The 21,386-nt window shown below is 55.8% G+C and overlaps 1 protein-coding gene across 5 annotated transcripts in view; it reads right to left on the reverse strand.

Annotated features, from left to right (window-relative positions):
* DYSF (dysferlin) overlaps positions 1 to 21,386 on the reverse strand; it is a 202,251-nt gene that overhangs the window by 88,502 nt on the left and 92,363 nt on the right. For 4 of the 5 annotated variants that reach the window (XM_090035144.1, XM_090035142.1, XM_090035141.1 and 1 more), the window contains 7 exons: positions 15,736 to 15,829; positions 14,982 to 15,059; positions 7,518 to 7,699; positions 6,273 to 6,413; positions 5,627 to 5,656; positions 3,210 to 3,239; positions 888 to 929 (listed from right to left, as the gene is read on the reverse strand). In XM_090035144.1, the coding sequence (XP_089891270.1) occupies positions 888 to 929; positions 3,210 to 3,239; positions 5,627 to 5,656; positions 6,273 to 6,413; positions 7,518 to 7,699; positions 14,982 to 15,059; positions 15,736 to 15,829 (597 nt within the window). The remainder of the gene's footprint in view (positions 1 to 887; positions 930 to 3,209; positions 3,240 to 5,626; positions 5,657 to 6,272; positions 6,414 to 7,517; positions 7,700 to 14,981; positions 15,060 to 15,735; positions 15,830 to 21,386) is intronic. The other variant, XM_090035143.1, reaches the window with a different exon arrangement.

Here is a 21,386-nt window from a genome sequence, read left to right on the forward strand (position 1 = left end):
GGGCTGGAAGGGACTACTACAGATCAGTCAGTGCACGACCTCCCATTTCAGCCCTTCACTACCTTTACGCTTAGGACATTTTTCCTAAGATACCACTCTTGCATTGCACTTTCAGGCAGGGGTCTTGGTGTGCGGAGGCAAAGGGTCGATGCCTCCAGCACAGAGCAAGAGCTGGTGTTGGGCACAGCTCCTCCTGAAGTGGCTGTGCCCAACACCCTTCTCTCGTGCAAATAGCTCTTCCTTCCCCACCAATGCCCCGCAGCCCTGCGGGGAGGAGGCTGCGTTTGCAGCCATCGGACTTTCAGCCCCATCAGAAGTGAGTAGAGAGAAATGATTTGCAGGCAGGGTCTGGGTGGGAGGCGATGGGTGATGGGGTAGGAGGGCGGTGGGCTGGACACGAGCAGTCGCCAAGACAGAGCTTCACCTCTTTGCAGTGAGCGGGCAGGTTAATAAAGGGAAGCTGGCTTGGGGAGTCAACCTTCTTGCAGGGACAAACACTTCGACCTAATGGAAAAGACTTGGGACAACTAGCCCCTATCCGGCCTGGCAGAGGCAGTCCGATGGACCGGACGGCACGCCGAGCCTCCGGCGGGCCCAGATGACTGTAACGGAGCTGCGCCAGCACGTCCCCCCCGTCCACTGGCCCCAAAGGAGCTGGGAAGTCTGGCTCCGGGCTTGGCACTGAGTCGCCATGAAGTCACCCCAGTGGTCATCTATCCCAACACCAAATGGGTGGAGAATCCGGGTCGGCTATGGCGGCGGTCACTGAGCGGGGCGGCCTGGACCGAAGGGGAAGGGGCTGGGCGCTGCGTGGCGAAGCTCTGTCGGGGCTTTGCTCGGTCCCCGGCCCCGGGCGGAGGAGAGCCGAGTCTGAGACGAAAAGATACCCATTGCAGGAGACCCTCGGAGAAGAAGACAGCGGTACACAGCTGCGGTGCCCGTCCCGGACCGGCCGTGCCAAGGGGAATGGAGGAGACAAAGCACAGAGACGGTTACGCTGGCCTGGCAGAGGTCGTGGCAGCCCCCACATCGCCCTCCGGCATGGGGGCTATGCTTGCGGGGGGAAAAGGGGCCGGCCTAAAAGCCGAGCCGGTCCAAACCCTCCCGCTGCAAGACGCTGACGTGATGGAAATCGCAGCGCTCTGCGGAAACGCGTCGAGCCAGTCGCCGGAAAGCTGGCCAGCCCGCCTGCCTGGGCCTCCGCCAGCCTGCGTGGCTCGCCGCGATGCCCGGACACCCTGCTACCTTCCTGGAGGGCGACCAGCCTGCTGGCTCGGGCAGCGCACCCCCCAAGCTGCCCTCGCCTCGCACGGGCTCCCCAGCTCTCGCTGCTGCCAGGACGTCTGGCTCGCTGGAGGCCGGTGGGTGGGCTGCCCAGCTGCCTGGCTTCCTCGCGGGCTCAAGAGCCAGCTGGCAGGGCAGCAAAGTAGCCTGGGAACCAGGCAGTACACCGGGAGGAGCAGCGGGGGGTCCCTGGGAGTGGATTTTGATGTGGAAACTTCGAAATCCTCTTGCCGTGGGAACGTTCCAGCGATTCCCAGAAGAAACATGGTGGAAATTTCTGGTCCGCAACGAGCAGCTGGCCAGGTTTGCACACCGGGAGCGAGGAAAAGCAAGCCTGGAACCTCGCCGCTGTTTAAAGGTATTGCATTTCCTGGCCCCTTTCAGTGGAAAGCGCTGGAGGCTGCATCCGTGTGACTCAGAGAGGATTAGCCAGCGCTGGTGTGGGCTCGTGGGCGGATAAGCGTGGAAGCTGCATCCCTGCACCCCAGCTCTGGGGATGCCAATGTCAGCACAGTGAGACACGCCGGGACTGTTGTGTCCCTGGCACAAGCTGCTGCCTCTCTGCTCACCGTTACACAGACAGGGGAGAGGGGCAGGACCCTATAAGCTGCCCATGTGCAACCTCCTCTTGTGCACTGGAGCCTGGAGGCACAGCTATGGGGAGAGAACCAGAAGCTTCTGGCTCTAACAGAAAAAGCCAGAGAATTGGGTCTGTTAGCTTAGAAGCCACAGCAGACCTGTCCCCACCTCGTAAAGTGGAGCCTTCTCTGAGCTGGTCCGGGCCAGGTTTGCACACCCCAAGGCCCTCCATGTGGCACTTGCATTATGCATTGAATTGCATTGCACTGAACTGCATTGCACTGAACTGCATTGTATTACATTGCATTGCACTGCACTGCAGCAGATCACCATGGACATCCCCATCCTTAAAGGAGCATCAGCCTGGAAGAGGCCTCAGGGGCCAACACGCCTAGTCCCCCATGGAGAAGGAATGACCAAGCACAGGGATGTGTCCCGGTCCAACCTAGATGCTGCTGCAAATCCTGACCTCCAGATTCCTCGGCGCCCCTGCCATCCCATCCCATGCCATGGGCAAGAGGGCAACGCTTGTAGCTGACCCCGTGAGCAGACATGCAGGGGCTGGAGGGACCTGCTGTCCCCGGTATCTGCCGAGTTAGCTTGGGCAGAGCCTGCCTTTCATTGGGCTCAGAGGGGGCCGGTCTCATCTTAGTCCATGCAGGTCACACCTAACCAGGAGGGATGCTGGGTAGCAGCTAGAGACAGCCCCAAACCAGAAAGCCAGGTCCAAACAGGCCCAATCTGCTGGGGAATTGCTGAACTCTGCATCTGGCTCCTTGTCTCCGCAGCAGGCCAAAACCCAACCCCAAGACCCAGATCCCCTGAACCTGGGGACAGTTCAGGTTTGGGAGCACTACTCTTCACCCTCCACAGTGATCCCAAGGCAGCCGGATGGACCCAAACCCCCTGCCTTGCAGAGCCAAGCGCTAACCTAAAGGTCACAGCTCAGACTCCTCTCCAATCATCTGGCTACTTCCCAATCCTCCTGCATCTCCCAGTGTCTCTGTAGAGAGATTTCACCCTGGGACAGAGCCCTGAAACAAGGCCCTTGGAGGCTGATGACCTTGTCAAGCCTTGTTCGGAGGGGTCAAGTGATGAAAGGCTCCCGTGAACGCTTCCTGCCAGGGTGCATCTCAGCCCACGTGCCTCCCGACTTGGAAAAGGCACCAGATCAAGCAAATCTCCATCTACCCACCTCGCCTGTGCTGACAGTCGTCAAAAAAAAGTAAATGATACTGGATACGTCCATCAAAACAGAATCACTTGCCCTTGGCAGACAGAAATAGAGCGAAGTCTACCAGGAAGAAAGTGGGGGGGGGGGAATCTCAAAAGCACCATAATCTCACCTCATCCAAGCTGTCTGCCGACAACTCGCTCTGGAGGAGAAAGAGAGAGAGGAGAGAGATTAGAAATGTGCAAATACACTCATACACACACTCCCGTACAAGCTTTGAACCCCAGGAAGGTTTGAACCCCGTGAGGTCTGGATACCACAACAGTCATGCAGGGCAATTGATGGCTCTGAAAGCCATTCCCTCCTAGCACGGGACACCCACCACAGCATGGGGCAGAGCAGATCAGCAAGCCGGACGTCCCAGACGGGCCCCAGGGCCGGGGCCGACGTGACCCCAAGGGGCTGCCGGCTGTGCTCTCCTGTCATCTGTACCTATCTGATCCGCTTGCGCAGGAGGTTGTCAAGAATTAACACTTCTTTTTCCCAAGAAACGTTTTGCCCTTTTTTCACTTAAAACTGAAAACTTTTCTGAACTTTTTTTTTTTTAAACAGTTCTTTCATCAAAACTAGAAATTTTAGAACATCAAACATCCTTTTCAGTTACTCCTCCCTTCTCTTTTCCCTTCTGTGTCTGTTCAGCTCTGCATGCATTGAGTTGAGGATATTTTTTTTGCAATTTTTCCTTTTTTTCCCCTCTCTTTTCCTACTCTGTAACTTTTTAAAACTTCTTTGATTCTGGAAAAAAAATCCAGGAGGGAAGGAAAAACCAAACTCTGCTACTCTGTCACCTTTCGAAAGCAGGTGACAAGGGATAGAGATACCACTTTGTTTCTTCCCTGTTGTGGTTCTGTGACTGCAAAATCACTGTCGTTCTGATCCTCTCGTTTGGAGACATTTATTAACCAAGGATGGTGGGATAAAGTCTGATGCAGGTCCAAACAGCAGGACTTTCAAAGGAGCCAAAGGAAAATCACAGACTCATAGAAAATGAGGGCTGGAAGGGAGCTCAAGAGGTCACATCTAGTCCAAGCAGGACCAGCCCCAACTACGTCATCCCAGGCAAGGTGAAAATAGAAAGGAAAACTTATGTGTCCTGGGGAAATAAAATTCCCTTTATTTCACTGCGTTGAGTGGCAAGGAGTGAGGCATAGGGGGAAAAAAGGGCTGGAAGGGACCTGCAGAGTCCACATCTAGTCCAACCCCTGCCTGAGACAGGAACAGCCCTACACAAACCATCCCAGACACACCCCTGTCTAACCTATTAACATTGACAGCCCTGACACAACCACAACCACAACACAAAGCACCCAAACCTGCTACAGGTAAAGCAGGAGGACAACAGCAACCAGTGTCCTGCAGCTGTGAGGGGTGTTAAAATATGCTTGAGAGATCCCAGGCAGAGCCCATGCCCCCTGGTACGGAGGAAAGCAACACCCCTCCAACCCAGACTCATCAAGGGGGAAAATCCTCCTTGATGCTGGGCAGATGAGGTTCTTTGGGTAAACGAGATATCTTTTATTAGACCACCTCAAATAGTTGGAAATTTTTTTCTTAGCAAGCTGACCCTAATGTGGAGGTCGGTCTGACCCTGAGCAGGGGCAGGGGCAAGACCCTCCAGCCAGAAGCCTCCCTTAAAAAAAGAAGGGAATTAAAATTCAAACCTTCGGGAGTTGAAAAGTCTGAACATCTGATTTAAAAATCAAATGCAACAGATCAACATTTCTTTTTTTTCTCAGAACCACGCGATACGGAGACCATCTCCGACATGCCATTATGCCCCCAAACTACTGGTCTCTGTCCCAGACTTGTAGCAGAGTGCACGCGAGACACAGATCCTGCACTTCAATCTGGGGGGAAAGCTCGGCCCTCCAAGCTCAGATCATGACATTATTCTCTCGAGCGAATATTAACAACCTTTGCAGCAGCAGGGCGTTGCTGGCCGCGCTCCCCTGGCTTTCCCTGTGGCAGGGACGGATATGATGTCTGGTGTCGTGTCAGTAGTTCTGCAAAGAGGCCGGGCAATGGACGCATCTTGGCTGGTTTGGACAGAGAGGGGTGCACGGGGCGGGGGAAGGGGTCGTGTAGGAAGGTGGAGGAAGAGAGGGGCCGTGGGGGCAGAGCTGAGAGAAGGGGCAGGTGCAGAGGAAGAAGAGCTGGCGCGAGGGATGAGGAGACCGGGCGGCTGGCAACTCCAGAGACCCCCATGCCAAGGGGGAATGGAGAGAGGGGAGACAGCAGGTGGAAAGGTGGGCTGCTGTCATGGTATATAGGAGGAAAAGGTTAACCCCAGCTACGGGGCAGAATATTTCCGTTTTAGCCAAGGAGCAAGGGGGTGGGGGGCTCTTTGTGGCACCTCCCTGACTCAGAAGAGCCGCCGGGGGCAGACGCGCCGGCTCCAAGCCCCAGGCCACGTCGGACCGGGGGGTCCCGGCTCAGGCCAAGCTCTCAGGGGGGCTGCTGGAGCCGGGCCATGGGACACAGCCCCTTGCAGGCTCCTGCCCAGAGCTGTACGTGGGACAAGAGCCTTACCTCGAAGCCAGGGATGTGGTGAACAGCCGGCTGCGGAGAGCAAACAGGCGTTCAGATCGCGCTCGAGCTCCCGGGACCCTTCCCACCCTCAGCACGCGTACCCCCGCTCCCACCAAAAACCCGGGGCTGGGGTCCTGCATTGCAGAGCCACGTCCCTACCCACTGGGCCTAGCTGGGTGCTGAGGACCCCAGGCTCTTCCACCAGAGCCAGGGGGGCTGCTTCAAATACCCAGCTGCATATTCCCGTCTGCATTCACAGGGGCAATCAGCTCTGGGCACCCACCAAGTGGGCAGCTTCCCTCCCCTCAGTGCAGTCTCCCCTATGGCACAGCTACTCCCGGCTTGTATGCCATGTGCTTTGCTGTCACCACCCACCAGCCCTGGTCTCTAACCCACCGATGGGCAGTCCTGCATGGACAAAGAAAGCATTGCAAGGGGGGCACTAGGATCATATAAGCAACTCTTTGTTGCTTGGGTACCAGGGACCCATCCCTCCCCGGAGGCCCCTGGGTATGCACCCAGGAGAGGGTCCCATGTGTTCCTCCTATGGCCCCGAGCAGGATGCTGGCAATTGCAATGGGCTCCAGTTTTCTCAGTGCAACCATAGGATTATGAGCAGGGAAGGGGTATCTTTGCAGGGGCTTACCTTTTCCCTCTGAATCAGTTCGAAGGCAGCAAGCAGCTCCCCTGTGTTCCTGCTCCCCTTGGTGATGGGATGCCAGGACAGCCGTGGGGAGCGCTCCAGGGTGGGCCGGCAAATGCAGCGGCCCATGAACTCATCCGCTCCCTGCAAGGAAAGCACTGGGTCTGATTGCAGCCGTGGAGACTTCGTGCTTAGGTGACCACCACGTGCCCGTGGCACTTGGACTGTGGCTAGCCCCCATCAACCACAGGTCAGGAAGAAGCCTTGAACCTTTTCTGAGAACAGCAGGGAAAGTCATGAGCTTTTCTAGACCAACGCATGCCTCTTGCTGGCTAATTCAGAAGGGAAGGACTTGCTCTCAGCTGTCCACACCTCATTAAGACTCATCGCCTTGTTACTCAGAGCCTCTATGACAGTGGCTCGCAGACTCCTCAGATTCAAGGTCAATTCCTCGCTTTCCACAAGTGCTCGTACAGCCGTGCCAGGGGTCCCGCAATGACTTCAACCAATTCCCTCAGCACTCGGGGGTGGAGATCATCCGGACCAGCTGATTTGAACACATCCAGCCCCTCCAGATGTCCCCTGACTAGATCCTCCCTGACCCTGGGCCTGGCTGTGCCTCCCTTGGGACCTACAGGGGTCCTGGTGGGGGGGGGAGGGTGTCCCAGCCCCTGCTTAGAAAAATGGAGGCAAAGAAATTGTTAAATAAGTTAGTTTTTTTGTCTGGTGCGACGACCAGATTTCCTAGCGTGTCCTGCAGGGACCCCACATTACCCAGTACCTTCTTTTGGCCCCCTATGTATTTAAAAAAGGACTTCTGGTTGTCCTTGCTCCGGGTCACTCATGGGGTAGACACGTTTGACATGATGGCTTTCTATTTGAAATCTCTGGGTTTATTTTGTGGATAGTGTAGATCTTCACACACCTAACACTGCTAATATTGAGTGGTACCTAGCGACACCCTTAAAAAGAGCTCATGGCACCCTGAGTTGCTGCGGCACCCTGGTTGAGAATTAATAAGTCTTGACATTGGCAGGACGCAGTCACCTTCCAGGCTGCCAGTGGTGCAGCCCAGACACGCTAGAAGGATTAGCCATCCCGCCCCACAGGTTAAGCAATTATCTGACTGGCAAGCGAGCCCGTTGTGAGCGCATTGGCATACAATGGTCTGCACACTTGCATTAGTGCATGCTTATGATGAGCAAGCCGGTGAGGCAGCATGAAAGCACAGTGCATGCGGGCCCTCACGTAGGTATCATGGTCGTAAAGCTCCACCACGATGTTGGGAGGGGAGTCGGCCACGTTCTGGGGGTCTCCGAAGATCTCAATCTCATAGAAGATGAGGGTCTGGTCCCAGGTGGGATTCAAGGTATTCTTGACCACCACAGTCTTCTGGCTTTGTTGGAGGAAGGAGACGATTGCATATGGGTCTAGAGCAAAGACAGAGATGGGGAATTGAAGCAGTGAGTGCAGAAATCTCTGCCTTGCCCTGCTCCGCTCCATCCAATGCACTGCTGGCCAAACCATCCATATCACAGCATTAACATCTTCCATAGGAGGCTCCTAAAGTACTTTATAAGCATTGGGGGAATAGAGACCAGCCCAGAAAGGCAGGGCATCTGAGTGAGAGTGATGCTGCCTGCGTTCGGGCCAGCTCGGCCACTGACATGGCCCTGGGCAAGTTCTGCTTTGTGTCTCAGTTTCCCCATGTGTAAAATGAGAAGCAAGGTGCTTCCCTTTCTTAGCAAAGTGCTTCAACACCTATGGGTAGCAGTGGAAAGTAATGCTATTGCACAGCCACCCCCCCATCTCTGGCCTAATGGAGATGGCAATGGACTTATTAACCACGGATGGTGAGGTAAAGTCTGAGCTGGCCCAGGAACGTGACTCGTGCCTTAGCCTGTAGCCTGGGTGGAAGTTGTGCAAGTGATGGGGGATGCCAGACTACCTGGCCCTAACAACCGCTCTGGACTTAACCCTGATGAGTCATTAATAGATTCATAGAAATCATAGAAAATGAGGTTGGAAGGGACCTCAGGAGGTCACATCTAGTCCAACCCCTGCTCCAAGCAGGATCAGTCCCAGCTACATCATCCCAGCCAAGGCTTTGTCTACCCGGGTCTTCAACACCTCCAAGGATGGAGACTGCACCACCTCTCTGGATTACCTCTGATGCTGGCCATCCGCATGGAAAGAAGTCATCCTTTCACTCCCCACACAGCCAGGCTCATATCCCTTTCCACCCTCTGCTCACAAACAAGATAACATGTTGGACACCACCGTCTAGTAGCTGTGGGGGTGAGAGGGATGGCCGGCAGCCCTGACCAGGGGATGGCTGGACGTTTATCCCTTGATCGCTGGGACTGCTGGACTCCTCCTTGGATAGGTCACCCCAGAAGCAGGCAGAAGACACCCCAGCTGAGCCTGCAGGCAACAGGCCTGCCAGCGTACATCCCATGCCACTGCCTCTCTGCCTGGGGGATCTCAGCTGAGATGTGGTGAGCCTTGAACCTTTGGCTTTCTACGTCACGGGACGGAAACAGAGAGGACTAAGGAAGCCATATCGAGCTTGTCTAACCTACCTTGTGCTCTGCCTCGACCCAGTCCCCACCTTCAAACCCTCCTCAGCAAGATGATTAGGAGAGGAAATAGGAAATCAATTAACAGAAGAAACAGGACAGCTGGCTCCTGAGCAGCACCGGGCCTCTTGAACAGCTTCACTGCTGAAATGCAGCCAGCTCTGGGGAGTGCCAGGGGAATAGGGCAGGGATAAGACTTCAGTCAAGGCAAGCTGGATACAGCCAAAATGCCCACTAGCTCCAGGTCTGCCCCCAACAAGATAAACCCTCCTCATTCAAATGTCTTTGGCGGGAGAGCAGAGCTTTGGAGGGGAAAAGGGAGGTTCAGGTGTGGAAGGAGCCTCCCCTGAGCTGCATCCCGGTGGGCAGGGATTACTTCATCCCCAGCCGACCGGGGCTGAGAAGAAGGCCATGTGGATTCAGCCTTAGGCCGTGTCTACACATGCTTTTATGTGCGCCCAAAATTAATGCGCATTTGCCTAATGCGCATTAAGGCAGTTCAGGTGTGCGTCTACACGTGTATGCACTAAGGCATATTAATGCTGTGCGTGGACTGACTCGGATCCAGTGACGTTAGTCCCAAGTCAGTCCACGTACACTGCATTAATGCACCTTAGCGTGTCTGCACGTGCATTAAGATGCTTTAGCTATTCACACCTCAACTGGATACCTGCTTTTGCAGGTATCAAATTTAGGCATGGACAGCCTAAAACTGCCATTTTTACAGCGCATTAAGGGCACGCACATGTAGCCCCTTGCCCATAATGCGCCTTAAAAATGGCTAACGTGCCTTAAACCGGCACATGTAGATGCGCCTTTAAAGAACATAAAGAATTGCCATGTCCCAGGTCCATCTTGCCCATCTCCTGTGTTGCACAGGGGCAGAAAGAAGAGGCTGGAAGGAGGAGTGAACTGGGGCTGAGCAGGGTTTTCCCATTTCTCTCCCCCTTGCAGCTTCCAGCGCTGAGGTCCAGGGTGCAGAGGCCGTGCCCCTTGCTCCCTGCCCCAGAGCCACCAATGCCCCTTTTCTCCAATCCTTAATGTCTACAGCACACGGGTCTGGTTTCACTTGCAGAGCCCCGCACCAAATAAGCAACCTTTATTATTTGGATGCACCTTTCTCACGGCTCCCACCACGCACAGCCAAGCACCGAAGACCCTTGCCTCTCTGATTCAAATCAGGCGCCCCGTTCGCCAACCCGGCGGGAGGGGAGCAAGGCCGCGTGCCCCATCTCCCTCCACGTCTGCAGGGTTTATTTGTCTTGCCGCCGTCCCGGTTGACGAGGTGGGGGGGTTGCCGCGTGCAGAGCTCACGCGGCGAAGGACTTTCCCACTGAGGCATTTTTTACCAGGCAGGACGCGTTACAATCGACCGAACCCCAGAGCACTGGGGGGGGGGGGAGAAAAAGGTTGGGGTGGGGGGGAAGCGTCTAAAAAGCCCTTTTGTTTGGACCCTTCTGTGCGCAGAAGGTTTGTTTTTCTAAGTGGGCAAAGCCCCTATAATGAACGCCTTTCTGCTCTGCTGAAGGGCGAGAGATCACAATCCCACATTGTAGAAGTTTGTTGCTCGTGTTGTCCTTGGCTGGGTTTTTCCGAGGGCCGGGGCTCGCCTCTCCGCCGGGCCAATCGGGCCGCATGAGATCACCCCTCTCCGAGCTGCACGTTAAACAACAAACTCATTGTGGACGTGGGGCAGGAGGAAGGATCTCGCCCGGCTCAGACACTATTTGATTGTTCGCTGCTTTTTTTCCTTCCCCCTCCCCTGCCGCTCCAAGCGAGAGGCTGCAAAACAAGCCCGAGAAGCCAATCTCTTCCCTGCCACGATGCCACGGGCGGGAAGGCTGCGAAACAATACACGGAGCGAGCTGCCGGCGTCGGGGAGCAGAGCAGGCCCTTGCTAACATCCCAAGGGAGGGCGGAGGTGTGGTCCAGGGAGGGCTCGAGAGCAGCAAAACACATCAAGATGAAACCTAAGGGAAAACTTCTTCCCTCCCGAAGCGGCAACACGGAGGATGTGGAGTCTCCATCCCTGGAGGGTCCCAGCAGAGGCCGGACAAGCGTCCTCTGGGCTGGGGTAGGGACCGTGTGCCCTGCTTGGGTGCAGGAGCTGGACCCGATGACCCTTCGGGTCCCCTCCAGCCCCTCGATGCTGCAGTCTAGTGATGAGAGTTGGGGAAGGGGAGTCAGGACTTGTGGTTGCCGGTCCTAGCTCTACTGTTGTGCAAATGCACAGGGGAAGAGAAGCCCCTGGAGCTCCGGACAGCTTTCCATTTCATCACTGAGTCCCAGACAACAAGGGCTGGAAGGGAGCTCCAGAGATCACATCTAGTCCAAGCAGGACCAGCCCCATCTCCATCATCCCAGCCAAGGCTTTGTCTACCTGGGCCTTAAACACCTCCAAGGATGGAGACTGCACCGCCTCTCTGAGGAGCCTGTTTCAGTGCTTCACCACCCTCCTCCGGAGAAAGTTCCTCCTAATGTCCGACTCTCCAAGACTTGCTGAGGGTGCATCCATCCCATCTCCAGGCAGCTGATAAAGATATGGAACAAAAGCAGCCTGGGTACTCCGCTTGATACTGACTTCCAACTAGACCTCGAACCAGCGATTACTTCCCTTTGAGCCCAACAATGCAGCCAGTTTTCTATCCACCTTATAGTTCCTTCATCCAACCCGGACTTCCTCAGCTTGCTTGCAAGAATGCTGTGGGAGACCACGTCAAAAGCCTTGCTACAGTCAAGGTATATCACGTCCCCTGCTTCCCCCGCATGCGCAGAGCCAGTCACCGCATCGTAAAGGCAGTCAGGCATGACTTGCCCCTGGTGAATCGATGCTGATGGCTCCTGATCACCTTCTTCTCCTGCGAGTGGATTCCTTGAGGATCTGCTCCGTGATTTTTCCAGGGACTGAGGTGAGGCTGACTGGCCTGCAGTTCCCTGGACCCTCCTTCTTCCCTTTCCTAAAGTTGGGCACTGTGTTTGCCCTTCTCCAAACATTCAGGGCCTCCCCCGATGGCCACAACTTTTCAAACATAGCAGGGCAGTGGCTTTACAATCACACCAACCAACTCCTTCAGCACCCTCGGGTGCATCCCACCCGGCCCCATGGACTTGTACATATCCAGCTTTCCTGAATAGTCCCTAACCTGTTCTTGCACCACCGAGGGCTGCTCCCCTCCTCCCCACACTGCTGCCCGGTGCAGTAGCCTGGGAGCTGACCTTGCCTGTGAAGACCGGGGTAAAAAAGGCATGGAGCACGTCAGCCTTTCCTCATCACCTGTCACTATGTCTACTCCCCCATTCGGCGAGGGACCACACTTTCCCTGATCTTCCTCTTGTTGCTGACGTACTTGTAGAAACCCTTCTTGTTCCCCATCACACCCCCTGCTAGCTGCTACTCCGGCTGCCCTTTGATCATCCCTGCATGCCCAAGCAATGCTCTTCTACTCCTCCCAAGCTCTGTGTCCAAGTTTCCACTTCTTGTAAGCTTCCTTTTTGTGTTTTAGCTCCCTAAAGAGCTGCCTGCAAAGCCAAGCTGGTCATCTGCCCTACCTGCTGGTCTTCCTGCACATCGGGAGGGTTCACTGCTGTGCCCTCAGAAAGGTCTATTTAAAATACAACCGGGTCTCCTGGACTCATTCCCCCCTCAGACTGGCCTTCCAGGGGATCCCACCCATGTGTTCCCCGTGGGAGTCAAGGCCTGCTTTTCTGAAAGACCCCTTCACTGATTCAGGACAGCCTGGTTGAGCCCAGCACCCTTAAGGCAGTAGTCGCCATTAAACATCCATATTTACCACCTTTCCCTGCCAAGGGGCTGCAAAGTGGTTGCATCCGAAGAGTCCTACCTTTTTCGGTCTCTCTTGGTATACCAGTCGCTCCCTACCCCGATCATCTCGGTTGCCTTTCTCTGTCCCTTTTCTAATTCCACTGCATCCTTTTTGAGATATGGAGACCAGAAGTGCACGGGGTATTCAAGAAGTGCGCTCCCCAGCTATTTATGCAGAGACATGACGGTGTTTTGCATTTCATTATCAATTCACTTAATGATGCCCCAAATTTTATTGGTTTGCTTGGTCGAGGACTTCAAAGCGAGGCAATGGCAGCACTGAAGATGCCTCTGCACAGACGTGTGTTCCCAGCACCCGTCTCTGGCACCCCAGAGACCCTTAGCAGCGGGAAGCAGCAATCATAGGGAAAGCCATACTTGCTCTGGAAAACGTGATCTACTTTGACCTACCTTCAGTCTCGGAAACAGATGAATATTTTCCCTGCCCCCTTGCTGCTCCCCAAAAGGTGCAGCTGAAGCAGAGATGCTGCACAGCAAATTGGTAGGGAAAAGCTTGGTGCCATGGGAAGCAGGGGCTGATAATGGATAGCATCGGTCACAAAACCATAGGTAGCATCAGTGCTACCTGCTCCATCTGGAGGAGTGCTGGTCCTCCCATAAAAGGTCCCATCTCTTGGTCTAGGACAAGGATGCCATACCCGAATTGGTCTTCGGGCCACATTCCCTGCTCTGAAGATGCCTGCCGGCCACAACCACCGTGGTCTCAGTGGACTCGGTGCCCCGGGACATCTGGCTCTTGCCAGGGTCCTGGGAGCTGCGGCCAGAGCAAAGTTTGAGGGTCAAAAACACCCTCCATCCTCACAGTCCCAACCCTCTCATCAGTGTCCAAGGGGGGATCATGCAAATAAGTACAAAAGGTTTTACAGGTTTGCTGGGGTTGGACGTTTTCTTTTCCACCCGGTTTTCAATGCATTCTTTCGTGCGCAATAAATGCAACGCGAGCAGGGTCTCCTCTTCCGGGAAGGTTCGTCGGTGCACAATCCAAACCTGGAAATTTCCCTCTGCGTTTCTTTGCGGTGAGGAAGAGGATGGCAAGCGGGGAGGAGAGTGAGGAAGGATGGGAAGCAGGAGGATCGGCGAGGCGGGGAATGCAATGAGTGACGTTCTTCTTTTCGGGTAAGACTGCCATGGGGAATCCCCTGCCGAGCCTCCCTGGTGGGTGAGACGCGTGGCCGACGCCACGTCAGGCAGGTCTCCCTGAGAACAGGGCTGAGCATGCCAAATTTCACCTGTGCTCCACATTCAACCCCAGGGTCCACCCTCGATGGCTCAGGCCCCTGCAGCCCCAAGAGCAGGGGCTGGGGGCAGAATTGCAGCCCCATAGCGGATAAGCAGACGCTGGAAGCATGGCACACTAAGCCCTGGACACTCGCAGCTGATGCGCCTCCCATTGGGATGGCTTTGATGGTCCATTTAAGCCCCTCTGGGGTGGGTCAGTGTCATTAGGACCATTTCACAGCTGAGCAAACTGAGTCACAGAGAGGAACAGGGAGTTAGCTGCCTAAGGTCAGGGAGCAGAGCCCACAACCACAGGACAATATCTCCCCCCCACCCCTCCAAAGGACTAGGAGTCGTGACTCCTGTTCCCCCTGCAATGCAGGGGGAAGCAGGCTGGGATCCGACCAGCTCAGAGCAAGGCAGACGCCTAAGGGGAAAGCACTCGGGTACGAGCCCCAAAAGGACAGCTTAAGCATCAGCCCACATCTGCTAGGAGATACCCGTTATCTACCCGTGCACTTTATTTCATCTGTGTGCATCGCCAGCCCGGCACCGGGGCTGTGCCCATTTCTTGACCTTCCCCACACCCTCGTGGCCTCGCCTCCCGCCTGCACTCGCGCGGTCTCGCACGCTGCCCCGGGACTCGCTGAATCACGGCTCCGTGCCATGGAAAACATCCCTGCCTGCATTTTTGTTCGTGTCCCTGAGCTCTCCGCCACCCGGGCTTGCCGCTGGCTTTTTGACATCGGCCCACGTCTGCGAGCAGGAGCTATTAGCAAAGCAAACACCATCTGACTGGGGAGTGACCTGGGTAGCTTGTGGTTTCTGGTTGGTTTCTCACGTAAGAGTTCTCAAAAAGCCGAGTCCTCCTCTGATGGGAAGCAGGGCTAGTCACGCCGGCTTCCTTGGGAAAACCTTATGCATCTGTCTCTTGTTGCACAGCAGCACAAAACCCCCTTTTTACTTCGAATCTGTGCCAGGACAGGCCCCCAGCGTCCTGAACTTTACCTCGCGGAGACCAGGTCGACGCTTCGGTGCAAGCTGAGGAGTCAATCTCTGCTCTGTGCTTACCTGAAAAGCTGTCCTTATCCAAGGCAATCAGATCCCGTGCCTGGTACATATAGCAACGGAGATGGTATTTGTTTCCATCTGCATTAAGGAAGAGGGGAAATAAGAAAGGCGTTCAGGGCCACGCGCCTGGAGCGACGGAAAACCTGCAAGAGCTACACAAAGTGTCTCAAGGTTGCATGGGGACCAAGGGAGCAGAGGGAGGGTGGGAGGAAGCCCTGGGTCCTGGACTGGTTCCCAGTGCTGCTTTTGCATTAAATGCAAATCACAGAGAAGTAGGACTGGAAGGGACCTCTGTAGGTCATCTAGTCCTGAGGCATGATCAGCCCTGTCCAAACCTTCCTTCACAGATCCCTAATCCAACCTCTTAGTAAAACTACCGTACACCCTGACACAACCTCAGCACAAGGCACTGGCAAAGCAGGGGGGCCATGGCAGCTTGGAAAATCCCCCTCGTAGCTATTAGATGCAATGGGGGTAGGAGCAGGACAGCCCCCCGGAGCAAGGCTCTCTCTGGCTTGTCTCCTTCCGGTCCCACATCACTTCCCCTCTTGCCCCCGGGAGGTGGGCAGCATCCGTCCCCGGGCTGGCTTTGCCCAGCACGTGGCTTGACAGCGACGGCTCTTTGCAAGGAGCAAGATTCAGACCAACCTTGTTCTACCCCGACCCAGACACACGGCCCAGGCTCCGCTCGAGTCTCAAGGGAGCCTTCGAGGCGTGTGCAATTCCCACCCTCGAGCCCTCGGCAGGGACTCACAGTCGAAGATGCAGGAGACGGTAGGCCGGTTGACGCCGAAGCTCAGGGTCGAGACCGACTTGCCGTCGTCGCTCTTGTCGTCCGTCACTCCTCCCTGCGGGAGAATCGGCGTTAGTCGCACGAGGGAGGGAGCTCCGACCACAAAACGAGGGCAGCCCCAGGGAGCTCGCAGCAAGGAGGCGCGAAGAGGGGAGAGAGCGCGTACGCTTGTCCTTCCACGTCGAAGGGATGGCGTGGCCCCTCGGTACGACAGAAGCGTGGTCTTGAATGGATGTATCCTCCCAAGACCCCATAGGAGCCGGGGTTGACCAAGTGCTATGACCCCAACTGCAAGGCTAGCGTCCTCTCCAATGCAGCCCCTCTCCCCTCTGCAAAGCGTGTCGCATCCCCCAGTGCTCACAGAGGAAAACAGCCTACTGCTGCTGCCAAGGAATGGAGCACTCCCTTCAGCCCCGCCATGCTGGAAGCCAAGGGTTCAAATCCTGCTGGCGAGGGGTAGTGAGTGATACAGCAGCTGGGGAGGGGCGGCAAGGAGCAAGTAGAGGGTGCTGGGTGGATATAAATAGGTGTGAAGGACACGTTTGTGCCAAGCCATTGATGGCAATGGACAGGCTCCTGTGGGCTCGGGACCAGTCCTCTCTGCAGGAGGGGAGGGGGCAGCAGGACCCCCTCTACACCACGGTCCCTATGACACCAGAGGTTTTGCCCCCAGGGGGGACTTGTGCCTCTGGCCTGTCCTCTCTGGGCATGCACCCCATTGTGAAGGCTGATGGCTGCACAGCGAAGCGGCGGGGACGACCCCGAGGAGTGGGGTGGAGAAGGAGAGGCCCCAGGCCGCCGGCTGTCACCCACCACCACCAGCTCCCACAGCCCGCGAGACTGCGATCCTGTTTGCAAGCCCGGCGAGCATCTTAAACCCCACTGGGTTTTGTATCCCAGCCTCTCCCTGCTCTCATGCTCAGAAACCGTCCCTCGTTCCCTGCCTCCGTTCATTCATGGCTGCTTCTTGCGCGTGTGTCCTGGGGGCCGACGTTGCCCTTTCACTTCGACAGCTCCTGGCTGCATCCCCAGAAAGCAAGTGTGACCCCCCCAGCTCAGCCTGCCGGCTTTACCCAAGACCTGCATCGCTCAGCATCAGCGCCGAGACCAGGTCTCTAGGCCCCCGGGTGCCAACCCGACCTGGTCAGCCGCCGAAACCTGACAACAGGAGCAAGGAGACAGCTCGGACCCTCGTGCTTCCTGATCCCTCGAGTGACTGGACAATCCCCCCCTTGCAGAGTAGCACCTCGGATACAGAGATGACCCCTGGGATCCATGATTATAGTGTAACACAAAAGTGATGAGGTTAGGTGGCTCGCCGGTGGCATCTGAACAGCCTCCTGGTATGGGATGTTAAAGCGCGTCACTACGTCTCCTGGTGAATAAAATTAATGGGGTACAAAAACAGCTCGCAGTGATAGAGGTGGCGTCTACTGCTCCGCTCACTGCTTGCAAGGATCCTTGTCTAACCCTGGCCAAGGCTTTTCCCCTCTCCTGCCTTCTGCCTCCGCGCCCAGGCCTTTTATCACCTCCTAATTGCTGCATTCAGCTTGAAATATTTCTTTGCAGGGAAGGGAGCGTAAAGATGACTTCCCGGCTAGTGCAAAGCTGAGCTTTAAATATTTTCAATTATCGAATGAACAATCCGTCCGGAATGGCATTTCCAGAGCCCCCGGCTTGCACGGCCCAAAAAAGTGTCAAGAACTTAGGTGGTCTGGAGAGTCCTTCCTGCTTTCCAAAAACTCCAGGGCAGGAATAGCAATTACCGGGGCATTGTCTGCAGAGGAAGAGCCGGGGTTTGCGGTGCGAAATATTTATGACAATTAGGTCATGCAAAGTTCTCCCTCCAAAGTTTCCCTTCCCTTCCCTTTTGCCCCCACCCAGCCTTTCGCGACTGCCCCACCGGGGCCTGAAGACGCAAGCAGAGCCCTCGGCTGTGTCTCAGGAATTCGCCGGGAGCTGAATAGCTCCTCAGTTATTTTTATGACCTTCTCACCAAGCGGCCAAGGCCAGCCTGGCGCATGGCCCACAGTTGGAAAGCGCCCCATGACGAAGGCTTCCCAGTCCGCTCCATGCTGCCTCGGGGCTGGGCAGGGATGGGAAATCTCCCCCTAGCCCCCCACCCCGTGAGTCCCGTGTGGGTCTGCGGTGGGGTGGGGTGGGGTGGGGTAGGGAGGGAGGCACTGGGTCTGCAAGCACAGGCCTGATGCAAAATTCACAAAAAGATGCCAGTGACCTCATGTTTGGGAAAACTGCGTCGTGAGCACGAGAGCAGCTGCAACAACGCGGTGACATGGTGGGGGGGGCGGTGTCCCTGCATTCTTGACTCCTGCTTCTTCTGATGGATGGGGAAAATCCTCCTACCCATCCCCAGAGCTGAGGGGCACCAAAAGGGCAAGGCCCATCCACTCTGGCATGCTCCCTGTCTGATTTAAGCCCCTTCCGAATCCCTCCACCCACCCGGAGAGCACCATGGTTGGCTCAGTCATGCCCTGTGCACAGCCAAAGCCAGGGCATCTGCAGGGATTGCCTGAGCTGGCAAAGACAGGCAAAACTTTCCAATGAGGGGGGAAAACATCTGGCTGTGGGTTTCCCCTCCGCTGATTCTAGGAAGCAGATGAGAGCAAACCCAGGCAGGGCAAGGGGAGGGTTGGGAATGACAGCAGGAAACAAGGGCAGGATGAGTAGCGGATGCCCCATGACATACAGCTTAGCTCCCTATTCAAATGCCTCACTCCGGGAAGAAGGGGTCTTGGGGGCAGAAGGGGCAGGTCTCAGTAAGCTGCTCCCACAGCTGGGGTAAAAAGCAAGAGCGTTAAGGAACAGGCCGGTGTGATGGTAATGAAGGGCATGTCAGCACCTGCTGAAAGAGGAACGAGCAGGAAAATAAGAAGGCTGATGGATGGACGGGCACACAGACAGAGGGACAGACAATTAGACACAGAGAGAGATAGGAGGAGACTCCAAGTATTCACCACACATGGGAACAGATGACTGGATTCACCCACAAGAGGATCCACTCACACTCATCACAGCTCCAAGGCCACAAAATAAAGGGAAAAACCCAACACTGGGCCATGGGTAAAGAGCAGAAGGAACGAGTGAACCACGGATACTTCAGCCACAGCAGCAGCAGAGAATAGATTAGATTAAAATAAGGGTGAATGCAGCTAGGAAGAGGACATGCCTTGAGCTACAGGAAGGCAAGAATAAAAGCCCCTGCCGATATGACCTGGAAGAAAACTCCTTCCTCATCCCAGACCTGGCAACTGGCTCAACCCTGAAGGCATGAGCAAAACCCACCAGCCTTGTCAGGAACAATGCAGGAGGGACAAGGGGAGCAGGATAGTCTTCTCCATCACCAGAGCCCTAGTCCTGACCCTCCAAGCCCTAGTGCTGGTAAAACTCTCACTGACCTTGATCCCTAATGGAATGAAACTCCAACCGCTTTGGCGGAAACCCGGTTGCTTCAGAGCCTTAACACTAGCCCGGAGAGTGCTCTGGATAACGTCCAGGAGAGAGCGGTGCTGCCTTGGCTGCGGAGGAAAGGATGGGAACACGCCGGTGGGTCTTTTCCATCTCTGACTCGTAGGACTCGCTGGTAAACCATCCCAAGGGAAGCAGGGAAAGGGAGGAAGCGAAGGACCGGCACCAGTATGTGGAGCTCTGGCTACAGTCCATGCCATGTATCATGGTAATGAGGCCACAAAGCCTTAATGAGGTGCAAACTCAAAGCCTTAATGAGGTGCGAACAGCTAAACCAGCCTGTTCCAGCTGAAAGCAGCTAGCAGGCTTACCCTGCTTGAAGCCTGCAATAAGGTCTGGCACATGGCATGTGCCCATTGGCACTATTGAACTGGCTCTCCATGTTACCTGGGCTTTACACCTGCTCCCCTTGAAATCAACGGGAGCTTTGCCATGCACATCCACAGGAGCAGGCTCTGGGGAGTGGGAAACAAGACAGTGATAGCACTCATCAAGCGCTGCCAAGAGCTTGTCACCGTCTCCAGATGTGCTCTGTGGACAGGGGAGGAGGGCAAGCAGAGAGGCAAGCAGGCCCGCAGCCTCCCATCCGCAGTTCAGCCCCCCAGGAGTTACCACGAGCAGGGAATTCAGCCTGCTTCAGTTTGCTGGAGAGCTCGGTGCTAGGAAGAGCAGGAGGAGGTGGTTTGCAGGCATGGGGCACTGTGTGCTGCTGGGACCATCAGGGTGTATCTCAGCTACACAACTGCCTGCCTTCATGGGGATACCGCCGTCCCCCCCATTCTCTGCCGGTGCCAGAGATGTCTCTTCTTAGGCCTGACACAGATCATAGAGAAGTGGGGCTGGAAGGGACCTCCAGAGGTCACATCTAGTTCAATCCAGATCAGCCCTGTCCAAACCAGCCATAATCTAAACTCTACATAAGGCTGCCATCAACCCTGACACAATACAAGACATCACACCCAAACCTGCCCCGGGGAAAGCTGCGATGACACTAGTGATTGACACTAACATGTGGGGGGATGTGGGCATGCAAGAAGGGAGGAATAGGCTGCAATCGGACCTAGGCAGCTTAAAGGGGTGGGTGGATGAGAACAGGATGGGATTCAACACCGACAAGTGCAAGGGGCTGCACCTGGGGAGGAAGAACCAGCACCATACCTACAGGCTGGGGAACTCCCTTCTCGGCAGGGCAGAGGCAGAAAAGGATCTTGGAGTCATCACTGATGCCAAGATGAACATGGGCCGGCAGTGTGGGGACGCGGTGAGGAAGGCCGACCGCACCTTGTCGTGCACCCACAGATGCATCTCGAGCAGGTCCAGGGAGGTGATCCCCCCCTCTATGCGGCACTGGTCAGGCTGCAGCGGGAGTACTGCGTCCAGTTCTGGGCACCGCGCTTCAAGAGGGATGTGGACAGCATGGAGATGGTCCAGAGGAGGCCACTCGCATGGTCAGGGGTCAGCAGGGCAGGCCCTATGAGGACAGGCTGCGGGACCTGAACCTGTTCAGCCTCCACAAGAGAAGGATGAGGGGGGATCTTGTGGCCTGTTACAAACTAGTCAGAGGGGACCAGCAGACACTGGGGGAGTCCCTGTTCCCCGAGCACTGCCAGGAGTGACCAGGAATAACGGTCACAAGCTGGCGGAGGGGAGATTTAGGCTAGATATCAGGAGGCGCGACTTCAGGGCAGCTAGGATCTGGAACCAACTTCCAAGAGAAGTGGTGCAGGCTCCTACCCTGGGGGTCTTTAAGAGGAGGCTGGATGAACACCTTGCTGGGGTCGTTTGACCCCAGTACTCGTTCCTGCCATAGTTTCATAGTTTCTAGGGTCGGAAGGGACCTGAGTAGATCATCTAGTCCGACCCCCTGCCATGGCAGGAAAGAGTACAGGGTCAAACGACCCCAGCAATGTGTTCATCTAACTTCCTCTTAAAAACCCCCAGGGTAGGAGCCAGCACCACTTCTCTTGGAAGTTGGTTCCAGACCCTAGCCGCGTGACCGGGAAGTCGCGCCTCCTGATTTCTAACCTAAACCTGCCCTCTGCCAGCTTGTGACTGTTATTCCTGGTCACTCCTGGTAGTGCTCGGGGAACCAGGGACTCCCCCAATGCCTGCTGATCCCCCCTGAC

The sequence above is a fragment of the Crocodylus siamensis genome, chromosome 2 (assembly GCF_052110815.1).
Source record: "Crocodylus siamensis isolate JL-2025a chromosome 2, ASM5211081v1, whole genome shotgun sequence".
In the NCBI taxonomy this organism is placed as follows: domain Eukaryota; kingdom Metazoa; phylum Chordata; order Crocodylia; family Crocodylidae; genus Crocodylus; species Crocodylus siamensis.